At 41.7% G+C, this 22,331-nt stretch overlaps 1 protein-coding gene across 9 annotated transcripts in view; it reads left to right on the top strand.

Annotated features, from left to right (window-relative positions):
* otofa (otoferlin a) overlaps positions 1–22,331 on the top strand; it is a 461,762-nt gene that overhangs the window by 231,630 nt on the left and 207,801 nt on the right. For all 9 annotated transcript variants that reach the window (XM_072562753.1, XM_072562744.1, XM_072562806.1 and 6 more), the window contains exons 7-8: positions 12,806–12,888; positions 18,631–18,757. In XM_072562753.1, coding sequence (XP_072418854.1) covers positions 12,806–12,888; positions 18,631–18,757 — 210 coding nt within the window. The remainder of the gene's footprint in view (positions 1–12,805; positions 12,889–18,630; positions 18,758–22,331) is intronic.

Consider the following 22,331-nt stretch of genomic DNA (forward strand, 5'->3'; position numbering starts at 1 on the left):
AGGTTGGAACTGGGGTAAGGGGAAATGATGAAACTGGTGAAGTCCACATTGATGCCCTGGGGATAATGTGTTCCAAGGTGGAAGATGAGGCGTTCTTCCTCCAGGCATCAGTTGGTGAGGGAGCGGCGGTGAAGGAGGCCCAGGACCTGCATGTCCTCAGCAGAGTGGGAGGGGGATTTGAAATGTTCAGCCACGGGGCGGTGGGGTTGATTGGTGTGGGTGTCCCGGAGATGTTCCCTTAAGTGCTTCTCACTCTTCCCACCCTACCTCCTGCAAAAATGCTATCCCTTATTCCCAATTCCTCCGCCGGATCTGCTCTCAGGAGGACCAGTTCCACCACAGAACACACCAGACGGCCCCCTTTAGAGACCGTAATTTCCCCTCCCATGTAGCTGAAGACTCCCTCCAACACATTTCATCCAGGTTCTGCATGTCCACCCTCAAACCCCACCCCTCCAACCACAATAAGGACAGGATCCCCCACCCCAGTCCTCACCTTCCACCTCACCAATCTCCACATAAACTGCATCTTCCATCAACATTTCCGCCACCTCCAAACAGACCCCACCACCAGGGATATATTTCCCTCCCCACCCCTTTCCACCTTCCACAAAGACCGTTCCCTCCGTGACTACCTGGTCAGGTCCACATCCCCCAACAACCCACCGTCCCATCCTGGCACCCTCCCCTGCCACCGCAGGAATTGCAAAACCTGAGCCCACACCTCCTCCCTCATCTCCATCCAAGGCCCTAAAGGAGCCTTCCACATCCATCAAAGTTTTACCTGCACATCCACTAATATCATTTATTGTATCCATTACTCCCGATGCAGTCTCCTTTACATTGGGGAGACTGGACGCCTTCTCGCAGAGCACTTTAGGGAACATCGGCGGGACACCTGCACCAGTCAACCCCACCGCCCTGTCGCCCAACATTTCAACTCCCCCCTCCCACTCTGCCAAGGACATGTAGGTCCTGGGCCTCCTCCACCGCCGCTCCCTCACCACCTGACACCTGGAGGAAGAACGCCTCAACTTCCGCATCACAACCCTTCAATCCCAGGGCATCAATGTGGACTTCAACAGTTTCCTTATTTCCCCTCCCCCCACCTTACCCCAGTTCCAACCTGCCATCTCAGCACCATCCTCATGACCTATCCTATTTGCCAATCTTCTTTCCAACCTATCCACTCCACCTTCCTCTCCAACCTGTCACCTTCATCCATTGTACTCATGGCTACCTTCTCCCCAGTCCCACCCCCCTCCCATTTATCTCTCCACCCCGGAGACTCCCTGCCTCATTCCTGATGAAGGGTTTTTGTCTGAAACATCGTTTTTCCTGCTCCTCGGATGCTGCCTGACCTCTGTGCTTTTCCAGCACCGCTCTGATCTAGACTCTGATCTCCAGAATCTGTAGTCCTCATTTTTGCCTTCTGCATTAGCCAAAGTTCTGGATGCATTTGCTATTGGGTGTTCCTCTCCATTGGGTCAACTGTGAGCTAATACCATCCCAATGCCATATGGGGAGACACTGCATGTCAATACTAGATCGCACTTGGGATCGCAGTGTGCCAACACCTTAGATGATGCTAACAGTTTCTTCACATGTCTGAACACTCTGGTGACTCAACCATTTTCAAGGCTGACCCTGATTTCGGAGCTAATGCAAAAGTGCAACTTGGAGGTCAGATTATGTATGAATTTACTGTAATGATTCCCCAGCTCAAGGAAAGACAGATATGGGAGTTGGGGCAACTTTGATCACTCTCACTTTATCTTCTAATGGGTGTAACCCAGTCATGTTGACTCTGTCGCCCAAGTAGATCACACGGGGTGCTGGGAAATACATTTTTCCCTTTGAAAATGTATGCCCACCTTAAAGAAATGTCTAAGGACTATGTCCAAGTTCCAAGAGATCAGAACTGAAGCTGTACCTTTAATCTGTGAAGGTTCCCCAGTATAGGGTCCCGGTCTACCAGAGGACTTACACAAACTTAAGGGTTGATGTCTTGACTGAATTTTGTTAAAGACTGGTTCTGTAATCACTGAAAGAGCCGCATCAGTATCGACCTCTATTGGACCCAGGTGAGCATTTAACCAGATCATTGGTTCAGATCTCTCAGCATCTTATTAAGGATTAAACCAAAGTCACATGCCTCCATCAGTCATCTTAACCTAGTTAAAAATTCCAGTATGGATTCCTCAGTTCTCTCATTGCCAACTAAAGTGATAACGTCTCAATTAGAGGAGGCTTGGAGTTGTAATATTCCATTTAAAAGAAAGATCTGTCAACTCTTGGAAGGCTTTAGTATCTGATGCCCCAGGGAAAGCTAAGTTCTGAATAACAAAGAAAGCTATGGGTCCACAAGCTGGCAGCAGAATTACTCATTAGGGCAGATGAAAAGCAATGTCATTTCCCCGGAAAAATAACACATTTGTTTCACTAACTGGGTCCAGTCTTCAGCAGAATTGAATGAGTCAAGCTTCCCAAATAACAGCATTATGCCAGAAATGTTTACTCCAACTCCAAGGTGACTGTTGCGAGTGAATTTCTTCAGAAGTGTGCTTTTCTCTCATTGGCACTGAAATAACTCGACAGAGGTCAGTATCCTGACACCAAGTCACCCTTTACTTATACGTGGAGAGTCATTGACACTGCTCCAAGTCCTCCAGAACCAGCTCTGAGTGAACAGAACCTCTGACACGCTGATTCTTATCTGTCAGCCAGGGCTCCCTGATTGGACTAGGTTGGGGCTGTTAATCAGGTAACTCATTTTCTCAGAGATCCATCTGGCTGACCTCATTACAATCGCTACAGAGGGAACACTAGGATCATTTCTGGAAAATGCAACAAAGCCAACATTTGTACCAAACATGGCTGGTCCCCTATCAGTTAGATGGAAAACTGTTTCCTGCTTAGAAATTTTTTGAATTCTGAATTCTTTGAGGATATCATCACCCCTTATCCTCTCTTCATGGGGTAAAGTTTGTTAGCTGCTATGTCCATGCACATGAGTGTGAAAGCACAAAGTCACTTCTATGGTCACTAATTGTTTCCGGGGTCTCTGGCTAGCTTTCATTGTTCAGGTATTACCCTGTAAAACAGGACTTTAAACTAATTAAGTAATATCTACAACTCTAGTTCTATGATTTGCCAGGCCTCTGGTCCCAACAAATGAAGCTGCTCCCCAGTGCTGGTGTCAGTGTCATTCCGAAAGGGCATACCTTCAGAATTCTCTGCTCCAGATTGTTTTATAGTCTCTACGTATGTTCAAACCGAGACTAATGGATTTCTACATAGTTAAAATCCTCAAAGGATATGGGAATAGTTTACAGAAATGGTGCTGTAGTAGCAGATCAACCAGAACCTCATTGAATGGTGGGATGGCTTCAAGGGGCTGAATAGCCTGCTCCTGTTTCTAATAATGCCTGTTTTTAATCCTTTCTCCATAAAACACTCTTGCTCCATCAAGGGGTCTTGTGTCAAGCTGTGTAAGTTCTCACAACCCCAGAAGAAATTGTGCACATGCTCAAACAACCAACAGCAATAGATATTCCTCATTTGAATTTAAACACCTAGTTTCTGTAACAAAAGTACCTTGCGCTGATAAGAACTTGTTCAGCTTCCTTTTTGAAGACTTGTATCAAATCCGTATTCAACATGTGGGTGGCACGGTGGTTAGCACTGCTGCCTCACAGCGCCAGAGATCTGGGTTCAATTCCCGCCTCAGGCGACTGACTGTGTGGAGTTTGCACATTCTCCCCGTGTCTACGTGGGTTTCCTCCGGGTGCTCCGGTTTCCTCCCACACTCCAAAGATGTGCAGGTCAGGTGAATTGGCCATGCTAAATTGCCCATAGTGTTAGGTAAGGGGTAGATGTAGATGTAGATGTAGGGGTATGGGTGGGTTACGCTTCGGCGGGGCGGTGTGGACTTGTTGGGCCGAAGGGCCTGTTTCCACACTGTAAGTAATCTAATCTAATCTGGACAAGCAGTTATGGCAGATGTCTGTCTCTGGAACAGAAAATAGTTCCTGGCACTAAATCAAACTCCAAATTTTGCGTCTTGCACTTACAGAACTGTTACCGTTAATTATTACCCTCAGGCTTGGCAAATGCATTCTATTTAGTCTTTAAGTTAAGATCTGCCCCCACATACAATATTGCAATCTGACTTCAGAGTGACTTTGTTTATCAAAGGCTTTTTGAAAATCACGTGCTCATTAGCAACCTGTCATCGAACAGCACTGAAACATTTGATGAAGTCAATCAAGAACTTCCTCCAATCAAGGTGATGCTGTGATTCCTGCAATGACCCCTGACCCCCACACCCCCCACCCCCTCCCCGCCCTGTATTATTGCCACTGTCAGGAAAAGGAGAAAGTGAGGACTGCAGATGCTGGAGATCAGAGCTGAAAAGGTGTTGCTGGAAAAGCGCAGCAGGTCAGGCAGCATCCAAGGAGCAGGAGAATCAGGTTTCCTGAAGAAGGGCTCATGCCCGAAACGTCGATTCTCCTGCTCCTTGGATGTTGCCTGATCTGCTGCGCTTTTCCAGCAACACATTTTCAGCTCTGTCAGGAAAAGCCCTGGCTGCCTATTGGATTGGGAGGAAGGAGTTCTTGATCCTCCAGAACCTGTATTCAGAGTCTGGCTAAAGAGGTATCAATGAGGAGAGGTCACACCTACAAAGAACTTCATAGCCCTTTCCCTCCCTTGTGAAATTGATTGTTTCTGTTCGATTTTCTGAAGTTGCTAAGATAACTTTAAAAAGTGAAAGCTGTTACCCTTTTATTCATTACCTATAATTTTAATGACAAGATGTTAGCTTTAGGGTTTAAAACTCTGATTATATTTTTAGATGTTTTTTGCAGCTAATATGAATGAATACTAAAAGAAATGAATGAAACTAGAGGCACTTCGTGAGGGCAGTTGGCATTTTCTGTCACAGGCCACCAGGGACTACTTGATGAGCCAAACAGTGTGTGTAAAGGAGCTGGCTAAAGGTGGTCATGGTTTTAGCTGCCAGTTTCACCACATGGCAGAATACCTGTGCACCATGAGGAAATGCCAGTGGCAACAGGAAAGGGCTCTGAATTATACACTTGAGGAGCAGTTCAAAGCTAAGCTGAAATAAAGAGGAATTTCTTCACTGAAAGGATGGTGCCTTGATGGGAAGGCATCTTCCATCACTCCTTGTCACTGGCAAGGTAGCACAGCAGTGGGAAGACTACAGGCACACCCTTGCCCCAATCCATCCATTCAATGTTGGGAAACTCCAGCACCACTTCTGCAGTCTCAATACATCCCAGTGTTTCTGTAAAAGGAAGGCAATGAATGTAGTCAAGTGACTGCACCACTGATGGATCACTTCAGCATTCATGTCCATTGTAAGCTGTTGAACCTGTACCATTTTACTCAGTTGAAGGGTCATATTTAAGTTTGGAATTCTCCAGTGAGGCCAGTGCAGATTTTGCAGCGCTGCATTGAACGAATGAGGGTTTCAATCAGCAGTGCAGACTGCAGTACAATTCCGTCTTCCACTGAAAGCAGTAAACTCCAGCAGCTATATCGCCAGGCTACGTCCAGTCTTTCTACAGGTCAGACTGTTAATGGCTGCAAGCATCTGTTCAGCCCAAGATTCCTGTTCACTGGCAGGAATTGCTTTTAGAAAGGCAGTCATAGGTAACCAACAAGTGGGGAAATGCTCTCTCTCAGTAATCTTCATCTGTATGAAGGCTCAAAATAAAATTAATTCAAATACAAAGGATAATTAACATCTATATTTTAGTAGTTACAAAATTTAATGTGTGTCACTAAGCGCATTGAAAACAGGGAAATCTATATTTGACTAGCTTTAATTATTTACAATCAGCCATCAATTAAGAATGTAGCTAGAATTCGATAAATAATAAATAAATAGAAATAAAATTCCCAAGTCACCTAAAACTGCATTTCAGGTATAAGTAGCTGAAAGTGTATGGCCTTAAGCAATTTCTGTGAAAGAAATAAGAATAAATGGGAACAATGGGCAAATAGAAGGCAAGGAATTATTTGATATGCATTTTTTATTATCTAATATAAAATGGCATTAAACGCAAATTGTTTAACTGTAAAGAAATGTAAAGCAGTCTGGTTGGATTTCATCATGTTGCTGAAGTTATATGGTTGAAAGTGATTTTTGGGTGTTGTTTAGTTGGGTTTTGTGAATTACTCGAGCTATGAGATAGTATGTGTCACTGTTGCCCTTGAAATGGAAGATGGAGCCGGGGGAATCAATGATCTAAGCGTTCCTTTCAGAGTCTCAGGTTCTCTCCATCTCATGCAACATTCATCAGGTGTCCTCTGGCAGCAGCACACTCCCCTGCCTCTGTCCCAATTAAAGTCTTTTCTAAAAAACATTTCCATTTGTAGCTTTCTCCTTCTTTTTGAATGTCATCAATACCACCTCCAAGATGGGTTTGAAAATTAGTAACAGGTGCAATATATCTTGAAGAATTTCTTTTCTTTATTCTTTCAATTGGAAATTTTGACGGGTGCAAGAAATTCAAAGTGAAGAAGGAAGAATTTAATTACGGTATGTAACATTCACGCATTTCAGCAAGTTAACACCAGTATCTAAAATTATCTGAAAGCATTCTTTACAGAAAATATATATTTTAAATTAAAAATAGGCTATTTGACTTCCTTGAGAATACAGTAACTTTTAATATTGGAAGTAATTAATCCAACAGAGGAGAACATACATAGAATTACATCAGTGAAACGAAGAATATTTTTGTTTGTCATTTGAACAATGAGTATGTGTGCATTTCCATGTCCGGTTAATATGCCTAAGGTATACAAAGTTGGATAATGTACTTATATTTTTCAACAACTTGCATTTGTGACAAATGGGTTAGATCTAATATTGATATGGAAGAAAAATTCAGACTTCATTAATGACCAAGTTCATATAACCACAAGGCCTATCAGGTCCACATAAAATTAAGCTGCATTTCACAAATAACTTTAATGAAAAGACTCGAGCAAAATCAATTTGTTGAGGAATTTATTTAATTGCTTCTCTAATTTGATCTGCCACTGAGGGATTTGTTGTCCTTTTAACCAGTGCTTTCAATAAACAGCTTTTAATTAAAGTAATCTATATTTTAATACGTTGCAAAATTGATTTGATATATTCGAATGCTACAAAGGCTTCAAACGAAAATTGAGTTAAAATGTTCGGAGGATTGTATAAGCATGAGAAATGTTAGATAAAAAATTAAAATATTACAAAATCAAAGTAGTGAGGATTCTCAAAATCTGATACAAGAATAAAAAGTGCTGGAAAAAACAGACCTGGCAGTATCCGTGCAAAGACAAATTGAGTAAATGTTTTGAATTAGGTATCACTCTTACTTGGAACTGTACAAGCGTTTAGAGATTAAAGTGCTAAACTGTAGGCAGATATTCCCGGGAATACATCCAGGGAAGATATTTGGGTGGAACTGAGAAATAAGAAAGGGATGATAACCTTATTGGGATTGTATTATAGACTCCTAATACTCAGAGGGAAATTGTGAAACAAATTTGTAAGGAGATCTCAGCTATCTGTAAGAATAATAGGGTGGTTATGGTCGGGAATTTTAACTTTCCAAACATCGACTGGGACTGCCATAGTGTTAAGAGTTTAGATGGAGAGGAATTTCTTAAATGTGTACAAGACAATTTTCTGATTCAGTATATGGATGTACTTACTAGAGAAGGTGCAAAACTTGACCTACTCTTGGGAAATAAGGCAGAGCAGGTGACTGAGGTGTCAGTGGGGGAGCACTTTGGGGCCAGCGACCATAATTCTATTAGTTTTGAAATAGTGATGGAAAAGGATAGGCCAGATCAAAAGGTTGAAGTTCTAAATTGCAGAAAGGCCAATTTTGATGGTATTATGCAAAAACTTTCAAAAGCTGATTAGGGGCAAATGTTCGCAGGTAAAGGGTTAGCTGGAAAATGGGAAACCTTCAGAAATGAGATAACAAGAGTCCAGAGAAAGTATATTCCTGTTAGGGTGAAAGGGAAGGCTGGTAGGTGTAGAGAATGCTGGATGATTAAAGAACTTGAGGGTTTGGTTAAGAAAAAGAAGGAAGCATATGTGAGGTATAGACAGGATAGATCGAGTGAATCCTTAGAAGAGTATAAAGGCAGGAGAAGTATACTTAAGAGGGAAAACAGGAGGGCAAAAAGGGGACATGAGATCGCGTTGGCAAATAGAATTAAGGAGAATCCAAAGGGTCTTTACAAATACATCAAGGACAAAAGGGTAACTAGGGAGAGAATAGGGCCTTTCAAAGATCAGCAAGGCGGCCTTTGTGTGGAGCCGCAGGAGATGGAACAGATACTAAATGAATATTTTGCATCAGTATTTACTGTGGAAAAGGATATGGAAGATATAGACTGTAGGGAAATAGATGGTGACATCTTGCAAAATGTCCAGATTACAGAGGAGGAAGTGCTGGATGTCTTGAAATGCATAAAAGTGGATAAAACCCCAGGACCTGATCAGGTGTAGCCTAGAACTCTGTGGGAAGCTAGAGAAGTGATTGCTGGGCCTCTTGCTGAGTTATTTGTATCATTGATAGTCACAGGTGAGATGCCGGAAGACTGGAGGTTGGCAAATGTGGTGCCACTGTTTAAGAAGGGTGGTAAGGACAAGCCAGGGAACTATAGACCAGTGAGCCTGACATTGGTGGTGGGCACATTGTTGGAGGGAATCCTGAGGGACAGGAATACATGTATTTGGAAAGGCAAGGACTGATTCGGGATAGTCACCATGGCTTTGTGCATGGGAAATAATGTCTCACAAACTTGATTGGGCTTTTTAAAGAAGTAACAAAGAGGATTGATAAGGGCAGAGCGGTAGACTTGATCCATATGGACTTCAGTAAGACGTTCGGCAAGATTCCCCATGGGAGACTGGTTAGCAAGATTAGATCTGATCGAATACAGGGACACATAGCCATTTGGATACGGAACTGGCTCAAAGGTAGAAGACAGAGGGTGGTGGTGGAGAGTTGATTTTCAGGCTGGAGGCTTGTGACCAGTGGAGTGCCACAAGGATCGGTGCTGGGCCCTCTACTTTTCATCATTTACATAAATGATTTGGATGCGAACATAAGAGGTACAGTTAGTAAGTTTGCAGATGACACCAAAATTGGAGGTGTAGTGGACAGCGAAGAAGGTTACCTCAGATTACAATGGGATCTTGATCAGATGGGCCATTGGGCTGGAAGTGGCAGATGGAATTTAATTCAGATAAATGTGAGGTGCTGCATTTTGAGAAAGCAAATCTTAGCAGGACTTATACACTTAATGGTAAGGTCCTAGGGAGTGTTGCTGAACAAAAAAACCTTGGAGTGCAGGTTCATAGCTCCTTGAAAGTGGAGTCGCAGGTCGATAGGATAGTGAAGAAGGTGTTTGGTATGTTTTCCTTTATTGGTCAGCGTACTGAGTACAGGAGTTGGAAGGTCAGGTTGTAGCTGTACAGAACATTGGTTAGGCCACTTTTAGAATAATTCTGGTCTCCTTCCTATCGGAAAGATGTTGTGAAACTTGAAAGGGTTCAGAAAAGATTTACAAGGATGTTGCCAGAGTTGGAGGATTTGAGCTATAAGGAGAGGTTAAATAGGCTGGGGCTGTTGCCCATGGAGCATCGGAGGCTGAGGGGATGACCTTATAGAGGTTTATAAAATCATGAGGGGCATTCCCTGGGGTGGAGAAGTCCAGAACTGGAGGGCATAGATTTAGAGTGAGAGGGGAAAAATATAAGAGAGACCTACGGGGCACCTTTTTCACTCAAGAGGGCTATTACGTGTATGGAATGAGCTGCCAGAGGATGTGGTGGAGGCTGGTACAATTGCAACATTTAAGAGGCATTGGATGGGTATATGAATAGGAAGGGTTTGGAGGGATATGGGTCGGGTGCTGGCAGGTGGGACTAGATTGGGTTGGGATGAACAGGTTGGACTGAAGGATCTGTTTCCATGCAGTACAGCTCTGTGACTCAATGACTCTTTTAGCATTGATAGAACTCATGAATCAATGGAAAAAGTTAATCTTCTTACTGAGAAATCAGTAACACAGCAGCCAGGCTATTTAAAACCAGTTGTCCAAAAGTCATATAGTTTGGCAATTTTCTTTAATATACCTGTATTTAGTTCACAGCATCATTATTCTGTTACCTTGGAAGAAGTGAAACATTCTGTGTTTTTTTTTGCAGTGAATAGCAGCAGGGAATTGTTGTGTTTCAAAAGAAGGGAAGTCAAAAGATAAATGAGTAAAGAAAAAGTGAAGTTATTGGAAGGGGCTTCACTTATTTTAATACAGTGCAATAACAACTTCCATGACGGTGATATAAACCCTGTGCAAACCTGAGAGATTCTGAAGAAGGGTCATGGGACCTAAAATGCTAACTCTGTTTTCTCTCCAAACAGATGCTGCCAGACCTGTTGAGTTTCTCCAGCAATTTCCTGTTTTTATTTTTGAGAGGTTTTCAAACTGATAGTTCTTCTTCAATTTATTTTAGCTTCCATGTTATACTTCTGCCATTAATATTTTGGAATACTGTTTCATAGAATGTTGATCCATTACACACCTCATTAATAAATTACAAAATACTTTTTTTAAGCAAAACATTGAAATGATTATAGAAGTGAGATGCTGAAACATTTTCTTGTCACTGACCATTGTTTCTGTTGTAATTGGTTCACATGGTGTTTTTATATCCATTCCCTTCAATATAATAAAAATATAAACAATATTTTTTGATATTTATTAGGATTAAGTTATTGTATGATTATAAGCAAATAAAATGCGATCGAACATTTTACCGAAGTAAAATCTGGAACAATTGAAATAGGAAATGTTTTCTATTTAGGGAATTAGTTCCAAGTCAAACATTAAGGGTTAGTATCATCCCATGGGATACAAATGAGCCAAATGGGGGAGGGGGTGGTTAGGAGGTTTAAGAGGCATTATCCTATTTTCTGGTTTGATGCTGCCCATTCTCTCACTAGCTGGCATTTAAATCCTTGTCACCCACAATGAAACTCCTTGTTAAAGTCAAAATACTGGAGTCTGGTGATGTCAATCAGGTCCTGATGCCATTTTAACTTTGCATTGTGAGACTGACAGACTCGTGCTAGACTCACCAGAGAACCACACTGTGATGGATTAATGACACAAAAAAGCACTAAAGTGGTAAAGTTTTAAAAAATGGTTTCTTTGTGGGGCCTGTGGGGTGAGTCTCACTTGCGACCTGAGTATCCATCTTTGACTGTGATTGAGCCCCACCCCCTGTCCCACCAACATCTACCTGAACACCCGAGACTGGTCGATGTAGGTTCCCATCCTGATCTCCTTTCTGGAACCTTCGCACAGTGTTCATGTTGGAGATTGTCAAGCTTTGTATTTAAAAGCTACATGAGAACTCGAATTGCCTGGACCTCTGAGCAATACTGGGGCAAGCTTGAGAATTGTTGAATTGTTCTGTCAATTCAACCACACACACCCCCCCCCCCCCTCCCCCCCCCCCCACCCCACCATTAAACTCCAGACGCAATTCCTGAAAACATTCTTCCCGGTGTGTTCAGTTCGGAATTCACTCTGGATGCAACACCCTCCATGTTCTGATGAAAGGAAAACTAGCAGACCAATGCTAATGTACTTGTTAATGTACAGAGAACCCTGAGATCAGATGTGTGGTCTAGTCATATACCCAATCAAGTCCAAAATCCTAAATTTCATATTCAAGTTTAAACTCATGAGTCAGACCATTTCCGAACATAAGAATCCAGTTAGAAGACTCATCCTGACTCATAGGGACCTCAGCTCAATTTCATAGATGACCCTGGGACTGCCTGTCATCAATCTCCCGTGCCATCACTCCAAATCACTCACCTACAGTATCCGCTCCATGGCACTCATATCTATGCATCCCCTCCCATTCTACTCAATCCCCATATCCAATCACTCAGTATCAACCATGTGCCTTGAACACAATAGAAAGTCTTCAAGATGTTTATGAAACTGTAGAACAGTATTTAAAAAATTATCATCCTATTAGGTGGTCATAAAATCATCAAACTAAGTAAACACAAAACCCTCTTTACAGCTGTTTCAACATCTCTGCTGAACTGAACTATTAGTGTGGTTGGAGCTCAGCCAAGCATGCATAATAAGATTTGATTGTATTGATAACTCCTGGTTAGCTGGATCTGTTAGTGCATATTGAATTAAGCAGGCATTTATAATGGAAGTGCATTGCACAGCTGAATAAACCAATCCTCCAGAGTTGAATATATGAAAACCTTTGAAGTTATTGATACAACTCAATCCCTATCTCTTCAACATTAAAGACAGGTGAACAAATGTCAGAGTTATTATTTTCTTGTAAATTAAAAGAAAAAAGCTTACTTTTTAATGTCCTTGCAATGAAAATAATCAGTTTATTTTAAAGCTTCTTTGAAGACCTCAAAAGAAACAAATATCCAATTCTCCCAATGCTAATGAATCCTTCTGTAACAGTTTGGCCAATTTTAGACCTTCTAATATGTGCTACTTTGAGAACACACAAAACATTGCACAAGTTTGAGGAGGCACTGTGTGAAAATTATCTTTAGAATTCTGTGAGTTTCTGTGCTGCTGACCCTGACTTGATTCCATTGCACCAAAACCCAATGTAATGAAACAGAATTGCTAGGCCAGTTTGAATACATCTTAGCCATGGAATCTGCTAAATGTGATAAAACTTACATGAGAATTTGTTATTTTACAGAACAAGTGGCAAAGGAGTCTTTTCAGGAATGAAGCTTGGAAAGGCACGTCATGCTAAAGATGATCATAAGAAGGGCCATGCAGGTACACTTCTGATAAAGTTTAATTTCTCTTTCACACCAAACTGACACAATTCCATCAGAAAATTTCATCCGGCTTCAATAAAAGCTGACCTTTTAAGGAGTGCCCTGCAGTACATTATTTATAAATGACTAACAGTAACTCACATGAGGAAACAAAAATATGAAAAATGCATATATAAGTAAAAACAAATCTCTCTAAGCTGAGCTATTATCACCTCTAAATATTGAAGATTTTATATAAAACGCACTTTCTACTGTTCTGTATGAATAAGCAACAATCCCACACTGATTCATACGACTCACTGTGGATTCATGAAGAGAAAAATGAATGTTACCTTGCAGTGATTACTTTGTAAAATATAAGAAAGCCTTCATGAAACCATTTAAGGACAAACTGTTTGTTTGTATCAGTCAGCATACCTGGGTCTACAGCAAACTAGGCTTTCAGCAAGTACTCCAAGGACAGAACATTCCACTCCCTTGAGTAATGTCGGCAATGTCAGGAAATTTGGGAAAATATGGCTTCAAAAAAAATCTCAATGTTTAGGAAATAAAATTCTGAATTTGCCCCTCGTGGTTTAAATGGCATTTTCAGAATCTCTCAATAAAGTGGCATTTACCTCTTTTTCCAGGAATCTGCATCTCATTAATCGCCCTTTCATACCCTCCTTTACATCCATGTTATTGTCTTTCACTTTCCCGATGATTAATAACCCATTTTGTTTTTGTTTGCACTGGTCTTCTACATCAACCGTTCCGTTTCCTCAGCCTGTGTCAAAGTGAATATTTAAAAAACACTTTCCAACACCTTCCAGTTCTATGGATGTGCAGTGGCACAAACACTGTAAAGACCTGGCAGCGATGAGCTCACCTTCCTTTTTCTTGCCACACAATTTCACAACGCAGGCACGGAAGATGCCAGTCTCATAAGTAACAAGATGAAGATTGAGAAAAGTTTGCTTCACGAGTACCAGTCAAAAAAATGCCAAAAAAGTGGGAACTTTCAGCCCAAAATTGGCCTTCAAACTGTACAATAAATATGAAAAAATCTAGTTTGGAAATACATCTACTGCCAGCCTAATAATAACTTTATTGTTGTCCTATCAAACAACTGAGTCATCAAAGCAATCAATCAGCCTACATCAGATGTAGTGATGAAGTGAAATATATCTCAGTGGTGCAAAGCTTTAGAGACCATGGATTCAATGTCACTTCTTCGACTTACAAAGTCTTATTTGTATACTGGATCCCAAATACCATAGAACATAGAACATAGAACAATACAGCACAGAACAGGCCCTTCGGCCCACGATGTTGTGCCGAACTTCTAACCTAGATTAAGCACCCATCCATGTACCTATCCAAATGCCGCTTAAAGGTCGCCAATGATTCTGACTCTACCACTCCCACGGGCAGCGCATTCCATGCCCCCACCACTCTCTGGGTAAAGAACCCACCCCTGACATCTCCCCTATACCTTCCACCCTTCACCTTAAATCTATGTCCCCTTGTAACACTCTGTTGTACCCGGGGAAAAAGTTTCTGACTGTCTACTCTATCTATTCCTCTGATCATCTTATAAACAATCTTCTGAAAAGAAATCTAATCCTCTGAAGAATGAACCAATCTCTTTCCAGTAGGTTGCCTGCTAACTTAAAGAGTAATCAGCTGCTATTTAGCTCAATGTGTTAGTTTGATCAACTCCTTGATTCTTTCATTTCAGTATTTTGCTACAGCTTCATACCTCTCAGTGTCCCATTAAGTGAGCAATAAAGAAAACACACTCACCCTCCCTACTACCAAAACAAAAATATACTCTCCAAACCAAGTCCACTTCTTAGACATTATGGATGGCCATTTGTTTATTGATACAGAGCCACTTTTCAGTCATAAGGTATTGGATTACAAGGAATATTTGTCACACTGTTTCTCCCAGAATCCTTCCTGATATCATAACTTCTCAAGTTAAAGCTTATCTTTGACACCCGAAATAGCATAACAATTGGTGACACTACCTTAGAAATTGTATTTTCATCATAATTTTAAAGTCCAATTAATTCAATGCCTTTGTGTTCAATATCTTAAATAATCCAATATCATGTTTTAATTGAAAAAGGATTTCATGCCTTTTTAAAGAGGATCATAGGAAACTGAGATGACATAATCAATGTACTGTAATCGGCAGTTTAGAAACCAATAATAGAACTTTATTTTATTTTATTCATTCATGGGATTCCGGAATCATTGGCTGGGCAAGTAGTTATTGCCCGTCCCAAGTTGCTGTTGAGAAGGTGGGGGTGAGCTGCCCTCTTGACCCGTTGCCGTCTACATGCTGTTGGTTGACCCATAATGTCCTTAGGGAGGGAATTCCAGGATTTTGACCCAGTGACAGTGAAAGAATGGCGATATATCTCCAAGTCAGGATAGTGAGCGGCTTGGAGGGGAACTTGTAGGTGGTGATGTTCCCATGTATCTGCTTCCCTGCTCGTTCTAAATAGAAGAAGTCATGGGTTTGGAAGGTGCGGTCTAATGAGCCTTGGTGAATTTTGATAGTGCGTCTCCTGTAAATGGTACACATTGTTGGTACTAAGTGATGATGATGGAGTGAGTGGATATTTGTGAATGTCCTCCCAATTAAGTGGGTTACTTTGTCCTAAACGTACTGAGTGAAATTCTAAAACTTTCAAAACCCATCCACTTACATGGTGACAAACTTTTCAGTTCGAATGTTGTTCAATAAGCTGAAGCTTAAATTTGGTCCAACGCTCCTTGGTGCACATTCCTTCAGTAACTTAGTTTGTATTCTGCCTTTGAGGTTAAATGTAAAAGTCATTGTGGTAAAGTACAAACAAAGTACAATAAATTCAATGAATCATAAAATATAAAAAAGGGACATCCTAGCAAATTCCCATTCAGTAAGACAAGGTGTGCTAGAGTGCATTTATCCTATTGCAAAGCCTTTTTGGATACACCAGAAAGACCATGAAAGGATCATACTGGCTATTTAAATTCCAGAGTTTCTAGTGTTCCAACCTATTCTCTGTTCAGTGATTATATTCATGGTTTGTGTAAGCCATGATGTAGATTTAACCGGTCTAGTTGGAGTGTCAACCCAAAATTAGTTGCATTCATCACTGGTACTCGTAATGAGAGTAAATGTATCGAACCCCACCCCTGTGTCAGCATCAGGGACTATTACCTTCTCACCCAAAACCACACGTTATCTGAGGCATTAATGATTCCCTCCTTTGAAAAGGCCTGAGTAATTGTTTTAAACCTTAAATGCAACTTCAAACCTTCCCTTAACCACAACATCTGTAATAATAAGAAGGAATAACATGATTAGAAGTGAGTAAAAAATGAAATGAAACATGACCAATGAAGTTCATGACAGGACTATATGCTAATACAGGAAAGAAGATTAGATCAATCAACAAACAATGAAAGGAACAAGATATCAGAAAAACAGTTAAGAGAACTGTGGGGAAATGTGCTGTTTAACAGAATTCAGAGGAACCTCGATTATCTGAAGGAGATGAGCGAGCAGTATTTCGTTCAGATAATTGATTATTTGGATAACTGATTTAATGCCTCTCCTCTGGGACTCTGAAGGTTCCTTTTTCCTCGGTCTGCCTGCCTTGTTCCCTCTCTCTGTCTCAGGGTCTCTTTCTGAGCAGACACACACTTATGTGTAAGGGGCCTGCAGCATTGCTGAAGCTGACCCCCCCAACCCCAACTCCGCCCTCCATCCGCCCCCTGCCCCCTGTTCAACCTGCTTGCCCCACCAGCCATGTGCCCCAACCCCTGTCAGCCCCTCGTCCATCCCCACCAAACACCCCTCCCCTCCCATCGCCCCCCCCGGGGGGTAGCCAGACTGGACACCAACAGCAAGACTGCTATTGCCTTTTGGGGTGGGGGGGGTATGGGGTGAGTCTCAAAATAGCACATGCACAACTCTTTACTGCAACTTTTTGACAAGTTCCATGCAATGTTGGAGAGATTATCTGGGGAAGGGGGGTTTAGGGTACACTCCTGTGTAGAACTGCAGGGAAAGTGTGGGGGGGAGAGAGAGAGAGGGCGGGCAGTCAGTCATTTGGAGACGGTGCCTGGGCTCCCATTGATGTCCAGGACTATTCTCAGCAGCATTTCCATAAGTCAAGTTCATTTTTAATCATCTTAAACAAAAGATACGATCAGTGTTGGAAACACTTCTTTGATGTAATGTTTTTATCAGGACCTTGAGATCTTCTTCGGATAATCCGAAATTCGGATGATTCGAAATTCGGATGATTGATATTCAGATAATTGAGGTTCCTCTGTATTACTAAAACATTAAAGCATTAATAAGAAAGTGCTTTCCTGTGTCTGTCTTTATTGGTAATGAATGCAATCAGGCTACTATCTACTGCATCCCCTCTGTAACTCCCCTTGCCAGCGGAAACATTATATCTTCTACTCGGTCCTGTTACCCTGATGCACTTGTACAGTATGATCTGCCTGTAAAGTACATAAGACAACATTTTGCACTGTACCTTAGTACACATGACAGTAATAAATCATAGCAAATCTATTCTTGATCATTCCTTGTTATTCTTTGCAATCTTCATTATCACTTGTACTTTTCCACCACACCCATCCATCACTTGAATTTCCCTAACTCCCATAATGGATATTGTTATGGACCAGATCAGACTGCCTCTATATGTTTTAAGAAGGTAGCCTAGATCCTAACTTTTTCTTATTTTAAGAGTAAGTGCTAGGTGCTGTGTTCTAGACGCAATCGATTGGTCAAACTACTCAACATCAAACAAAACACAACTTATTCAAGAGCTATAGTTAACATACAACTGAAGAAATCAGAACTAGGAATTACGGAAAACCTAACAGAATAATAGATGCAGTAACTATTACTAATTAGCTGTTCCAAAGTAGTAACATCCCATAAACATACCCTTGCCAAAAGGCAAGTTCAGGTAACAGATTTTGTCTCACATGTAACTCCAGTCGCCTAGGAGGAGAACCCCTAGCATTTGGCTGTAATTGAGAGAGGAATCAAGACTCCAAAAGCAACTGCTGAAAGCTAAACCTAAAATCTCTGGTTGTGTGGATGGGAGCTTGACCACACCCACTCAGGCTGCTTCTATTGTTCAAGCCTTTTAAAGAAAAGCACCCAAGGCCTCACAAGTTGTTTATCTTCTCATAGACTGCTCGTTACCTGTCTTCCAAACTCTGTTTTAAAGAAAACCCAGGACAAAACACATCTCTTAAAGCCACAGCATCATCACAATGTATTTTAGTTCAGTTGCACATTGTCGTCGTCCCCCCCCCGGTTTTGTATTTTAGTTGGTGCTCCTGTTGATATCTGTGACTGTGTTCACATTTAAAATCTGGGACCCACAGACAGCAGGACAGAGCCTGCTTTAAAAGCTAAGTGACTCAACTGCTGCACAATCTCTAATTCTTCAAAGTGCCTGTTCCAATTCTCACTCCACCTGTCGCTGTTACCTTCTGGATATTATTTGGGTGTATTGCTGTATTCTCTGCTTTACCTTACGCGCAGTTCAGACCTGGGCAGAAATCTATTGGACTAAATCTAATATCCTCACTGATTTCTTAATTATACATTGACCCTCTTAATTTATCATTTTTATAACTTAGACGATATTCTCTTCTGAACTATCTCTGTCAATGTAAGGAGTTCTGGATCCATTTGATTGAACAGAAACTGCTTTGATTCTTCCAGATGAACCCGCTGTCCTGGAAACGGAGGATCTGGACAGAAAGGCTATGCGGCTCGGAGGTGGCCTGGACCCTGACACCATCTCACTGGCTTCTGTCACTGCAGTCACCACCAATGTCTCAAACAAGAGGTAACCACTCACAGTCACCTTTGTGTTACATTAAAGATTAGTATTTGCTCCGATTATAATTAAACATGCCACTCATATGAAAATAAGACACAACAGTGAAATAAAACAGTCCCACAACAATACTGTCATCTCTCCAGGGCACGACAGTCACCATCTTCAGTCTCTAGGACTAGACCATTCAGCCTCTTGAGTCTGTCCCACCATTCAGTTATATTGTGACTGAACCGTGGTCTAATTTTATACACCTGTCTTTGATTCATATCCCTTAAAATCTTTGCTGAACAAAAATGTATCTATGTCCATTTTAAAATTAACAATTGATGCAGCATCCACTGCCAGTTGTGGAAGAGAGATGATCGGAAGCACTTGTACACATGAAGGATGCTTCCTAATATCTCTCTTGACGATCTCTCTTGACGAAAGAGATAGTGCTAGAAAAGTTAAAAAGTCTTAAAATTGATAAATCTCCTGGCCCCGATGGGATACACCCTAGAGTTCTGAGAGAGGTTGCTGAGGAAATAGCAGAGGCATTGGTTGAGATCTTTCAAGAGTCACTGGAGTCAGGAAAGGTCCCGGACGATTGGAAGATGGCTGTAGTAACCCCCTTGTTCAAGAAAGGATCAAGGCAAAAGATGGAAAATTATAGGCCAATCAGCTTAACCTCGGTTGTTGGTAAAATTCTAGAATCCATCATTAAGGATGAGGTTTCTAAATTCTTGGAAGAGCAGAGTCTGATTAGAACAAGTCAACATGGATTTAGTAAAGGGAGGTCATGCCTGACAAACCTGTTGGAATTTTTTGAAGAGGTAACAAGTAGGTTAGACCAGGGGAACCCAGTGGATGTGGTCTATCTGGACTTTCAAAAGGCCTTTGATAAGGTGCCACACGGGAGACTGCTGAGCAAGGTGAGGGCCCATGGTGTTCGAGGTGAGCTGCTGGGATGGATTGAGGATTGGCTATCTAACAGAAGGCAGAGAGTTGGGATAAAAGGTTCTTTTTCAGAATGGCAGCCGGTGACGAGCGGTGTCCCGCAGGGTTCGGTGCTGGGGCCACAGCTGTTCGCATTATATATTAATGATTTGGATGAGGGAACCAGGGGCATTCTAGCGAAGTTTGCCGATGATACAAAGTTAGGTAGACAGGCAGGTAGTACTGAGGAAGTGGGGAGGCTACAGAAGGATCTAGACAGGTTGGGAGAGTGGTCCAGGAAATGGCTGATGGAATTTAACGTGAGCAAGTGCGAGGTCTTGCACTTTGGCAAAAAGAATATAGGAATGGACTACTTTCTAAATGGTGAGAAACTTAATAAAGCCAAAGCACAAAGGGATCTGGGAGTGCTAGTCGAGGATTCTCTAAAGGTAAACATGCAGGTTGAGTCTGTGATTAAGAAAGCGAATGCAATGTTGTCTCTTATCTCAAGAGGGTTGGAATATAAAAGCAGAGATGTACTACTAAGACTTTATAAAGCTCTGGTTAGGCCCCATTTGGAGTACTGTGTCCAGTTTTGGTCCCCACACCTCAGGAAGGACATACTGGCACTGGAACGTGTCCAGCGGAGATTCACACGGATGATCCCTGGAATGACAGGTCTAGCATATGAGGAACGGCTGAGGATACTGGGATTGTATTCGTTGGAGTTTAGAAGATTAAGGGGAGATCTAATAGAGACGTACAAAATAATACATGGCTTTGAAAAGGTGGATGCTAGAAAATTGTTTCTGTTAGGCGAGGAGACTAGGACCCGTGGACACAGCCTTAGAATTAGAGGGGGTCATTTCAGAACGGAAATGCGGAGACATTTCTTCAGCCAGAGAGTAGTGGGCCTGTGGAATTCATTGCCACGGAGTGCAGTGGAAACCGGGACGCTAAATGTCTTCAAGGCCGAGATTGATAGGTTCTTGTTGTCTAGAGGAATTAAGGGCTACGGGGAGAACGCTGGCAAGTGGAGCTGAAATGCGCATCAGCCATGATTGAATGGCGGAGTGGACTCGATGGGCCGAATGGCCTTACTTCCACTCCTATGTCTTATGGTCTTATGGTCTTATGATCTGGCCCTAATTCTCACACTGTGCCCCTAGTTCTAGAATCCCCAACCAGTGGAAATAGTTTGTCTTTATCCACTCTGTCTTTTCCTGTTAATATTTTGAAGACTTCAATCAGATCACCCCTTAACCTTCTAAATTCTTGAGAAAACAGGTCTAATTTGTGTAAGGTTGCCTCATAACCTAACCCCTGAAGTCAGATATCAAGTTGCTTTCTAAATCTGGAAAACCACATTCTGCGGAGAGGTCTATTCCAGTGAAATATAAGGATTGACATTCATCATCCAATGTGTTGATGCAGAATAGGTTTTGTTTGTTTTGTTCTGTTTGTAATCAGGCCCAATAGCATCTAATGTGTGTCATGTTTCTAGAAGTGATCTGCAAGTATCTATAGTGCTCTTGCTCTTGCACTTGAGCCAATGTATGAAATGCAAATAATGCCATGGTCTCAAAATCCAAGAACATCTAAAGAGTATTGCAATGACTCAGTGCCCACTTAAAATAAATAATTCATGGGAGGCTCTTGTGAACTGGTAATGTTCCTATGTCTGGACCAGGAGGCCTGGTGTCAAGTCTCATACTCCAGAGGTGTGTTTTAGCATCTCTAAATAGGATAACTAAAACTATCTGAATGGAGCATAGTTGCCAAATTAGGTCACTTTTCTCAAAATTGGCTCATCCAATATAATATAATTGATATAATATAATTTAATATAATTGACTTAATTGACTTAAACCTTCCTTATGGAGGAAGTGAGGAGTGCAGATGCTGGAGATCAGAGTCAAAAGTATGGTGCTGGAAAAGCACAGCCAGTCAGGCAGCATCCGAGGAATCTCTTCTACATGATGAAGAGTTTGTGCCGAAATGTCGATTCTCCTGCTCTTCAGAAGCTGCCTGACCTACTGTGCTTTTCCAGCACCATACACTCGACCTAAACCTTCTTTATCCCAACATATTTCCATATAAACATAATGAGCTGTGAACAAAGGTGCATTTCACTCCTTTTACAGATTCTAGAGAAGGAAAAGAATGAACAAAGTAAGATGACAGGCCATCTTGTGTCTCGGTCTATATGTGTAGGCCAGGGGAATCAGGCTTGGATATAGACAAAGAAATCTGAATGTAGACAGAGAAAGGCCAGTTTACCCAGTCTCCTCTGTGTAGGCCCTGATTAGGTGTAGTCTCAATGAGTATGATGAGTCAGATCATGAACTGATGCTGTAAATCAGAAACAAAATCAGAAACTGCTGGGAAAGTTCAGCAGGTCTGGCAGCACCTAAAAAGATAAATCAGCGTTAATGTTTTGGGTCTGGTGATCCTTCACAGATGCTTCGAGACCTGCTGAGCTTTTCCATGAACTAGTTTTATCCACGAAATGTGCAAACACAGAATTGAGGTCTCAGGCTTTGCTAACTGAATCCCAGCTCCCTGTTTGTTTCCATTCCTTTCATAGACCACTGCTTGGAGGAAGCCCAAAGAATCTCAGGATATAGTAAAGGAGAGAGATGCTGAATTATAAGGGCCTTTGTTC

Source organism: Chiloscyllium punctatum, chromosome 3 (genome assembly GCF_047496795.1).
Source record: "Chiloscyllium punctatum isolate Juve2018m chromosome 3, sChiPun1.3, whole genome shotgun sequence".
NCBI classification, from domain to species: domain Eukaryota; kingdom Metazoa; phylum Chordata; class Chondrichthyes; order Orectolobiformes; family Hemiscylliidae; genus Chiloscyllium; species Chiloscyllium punctatum.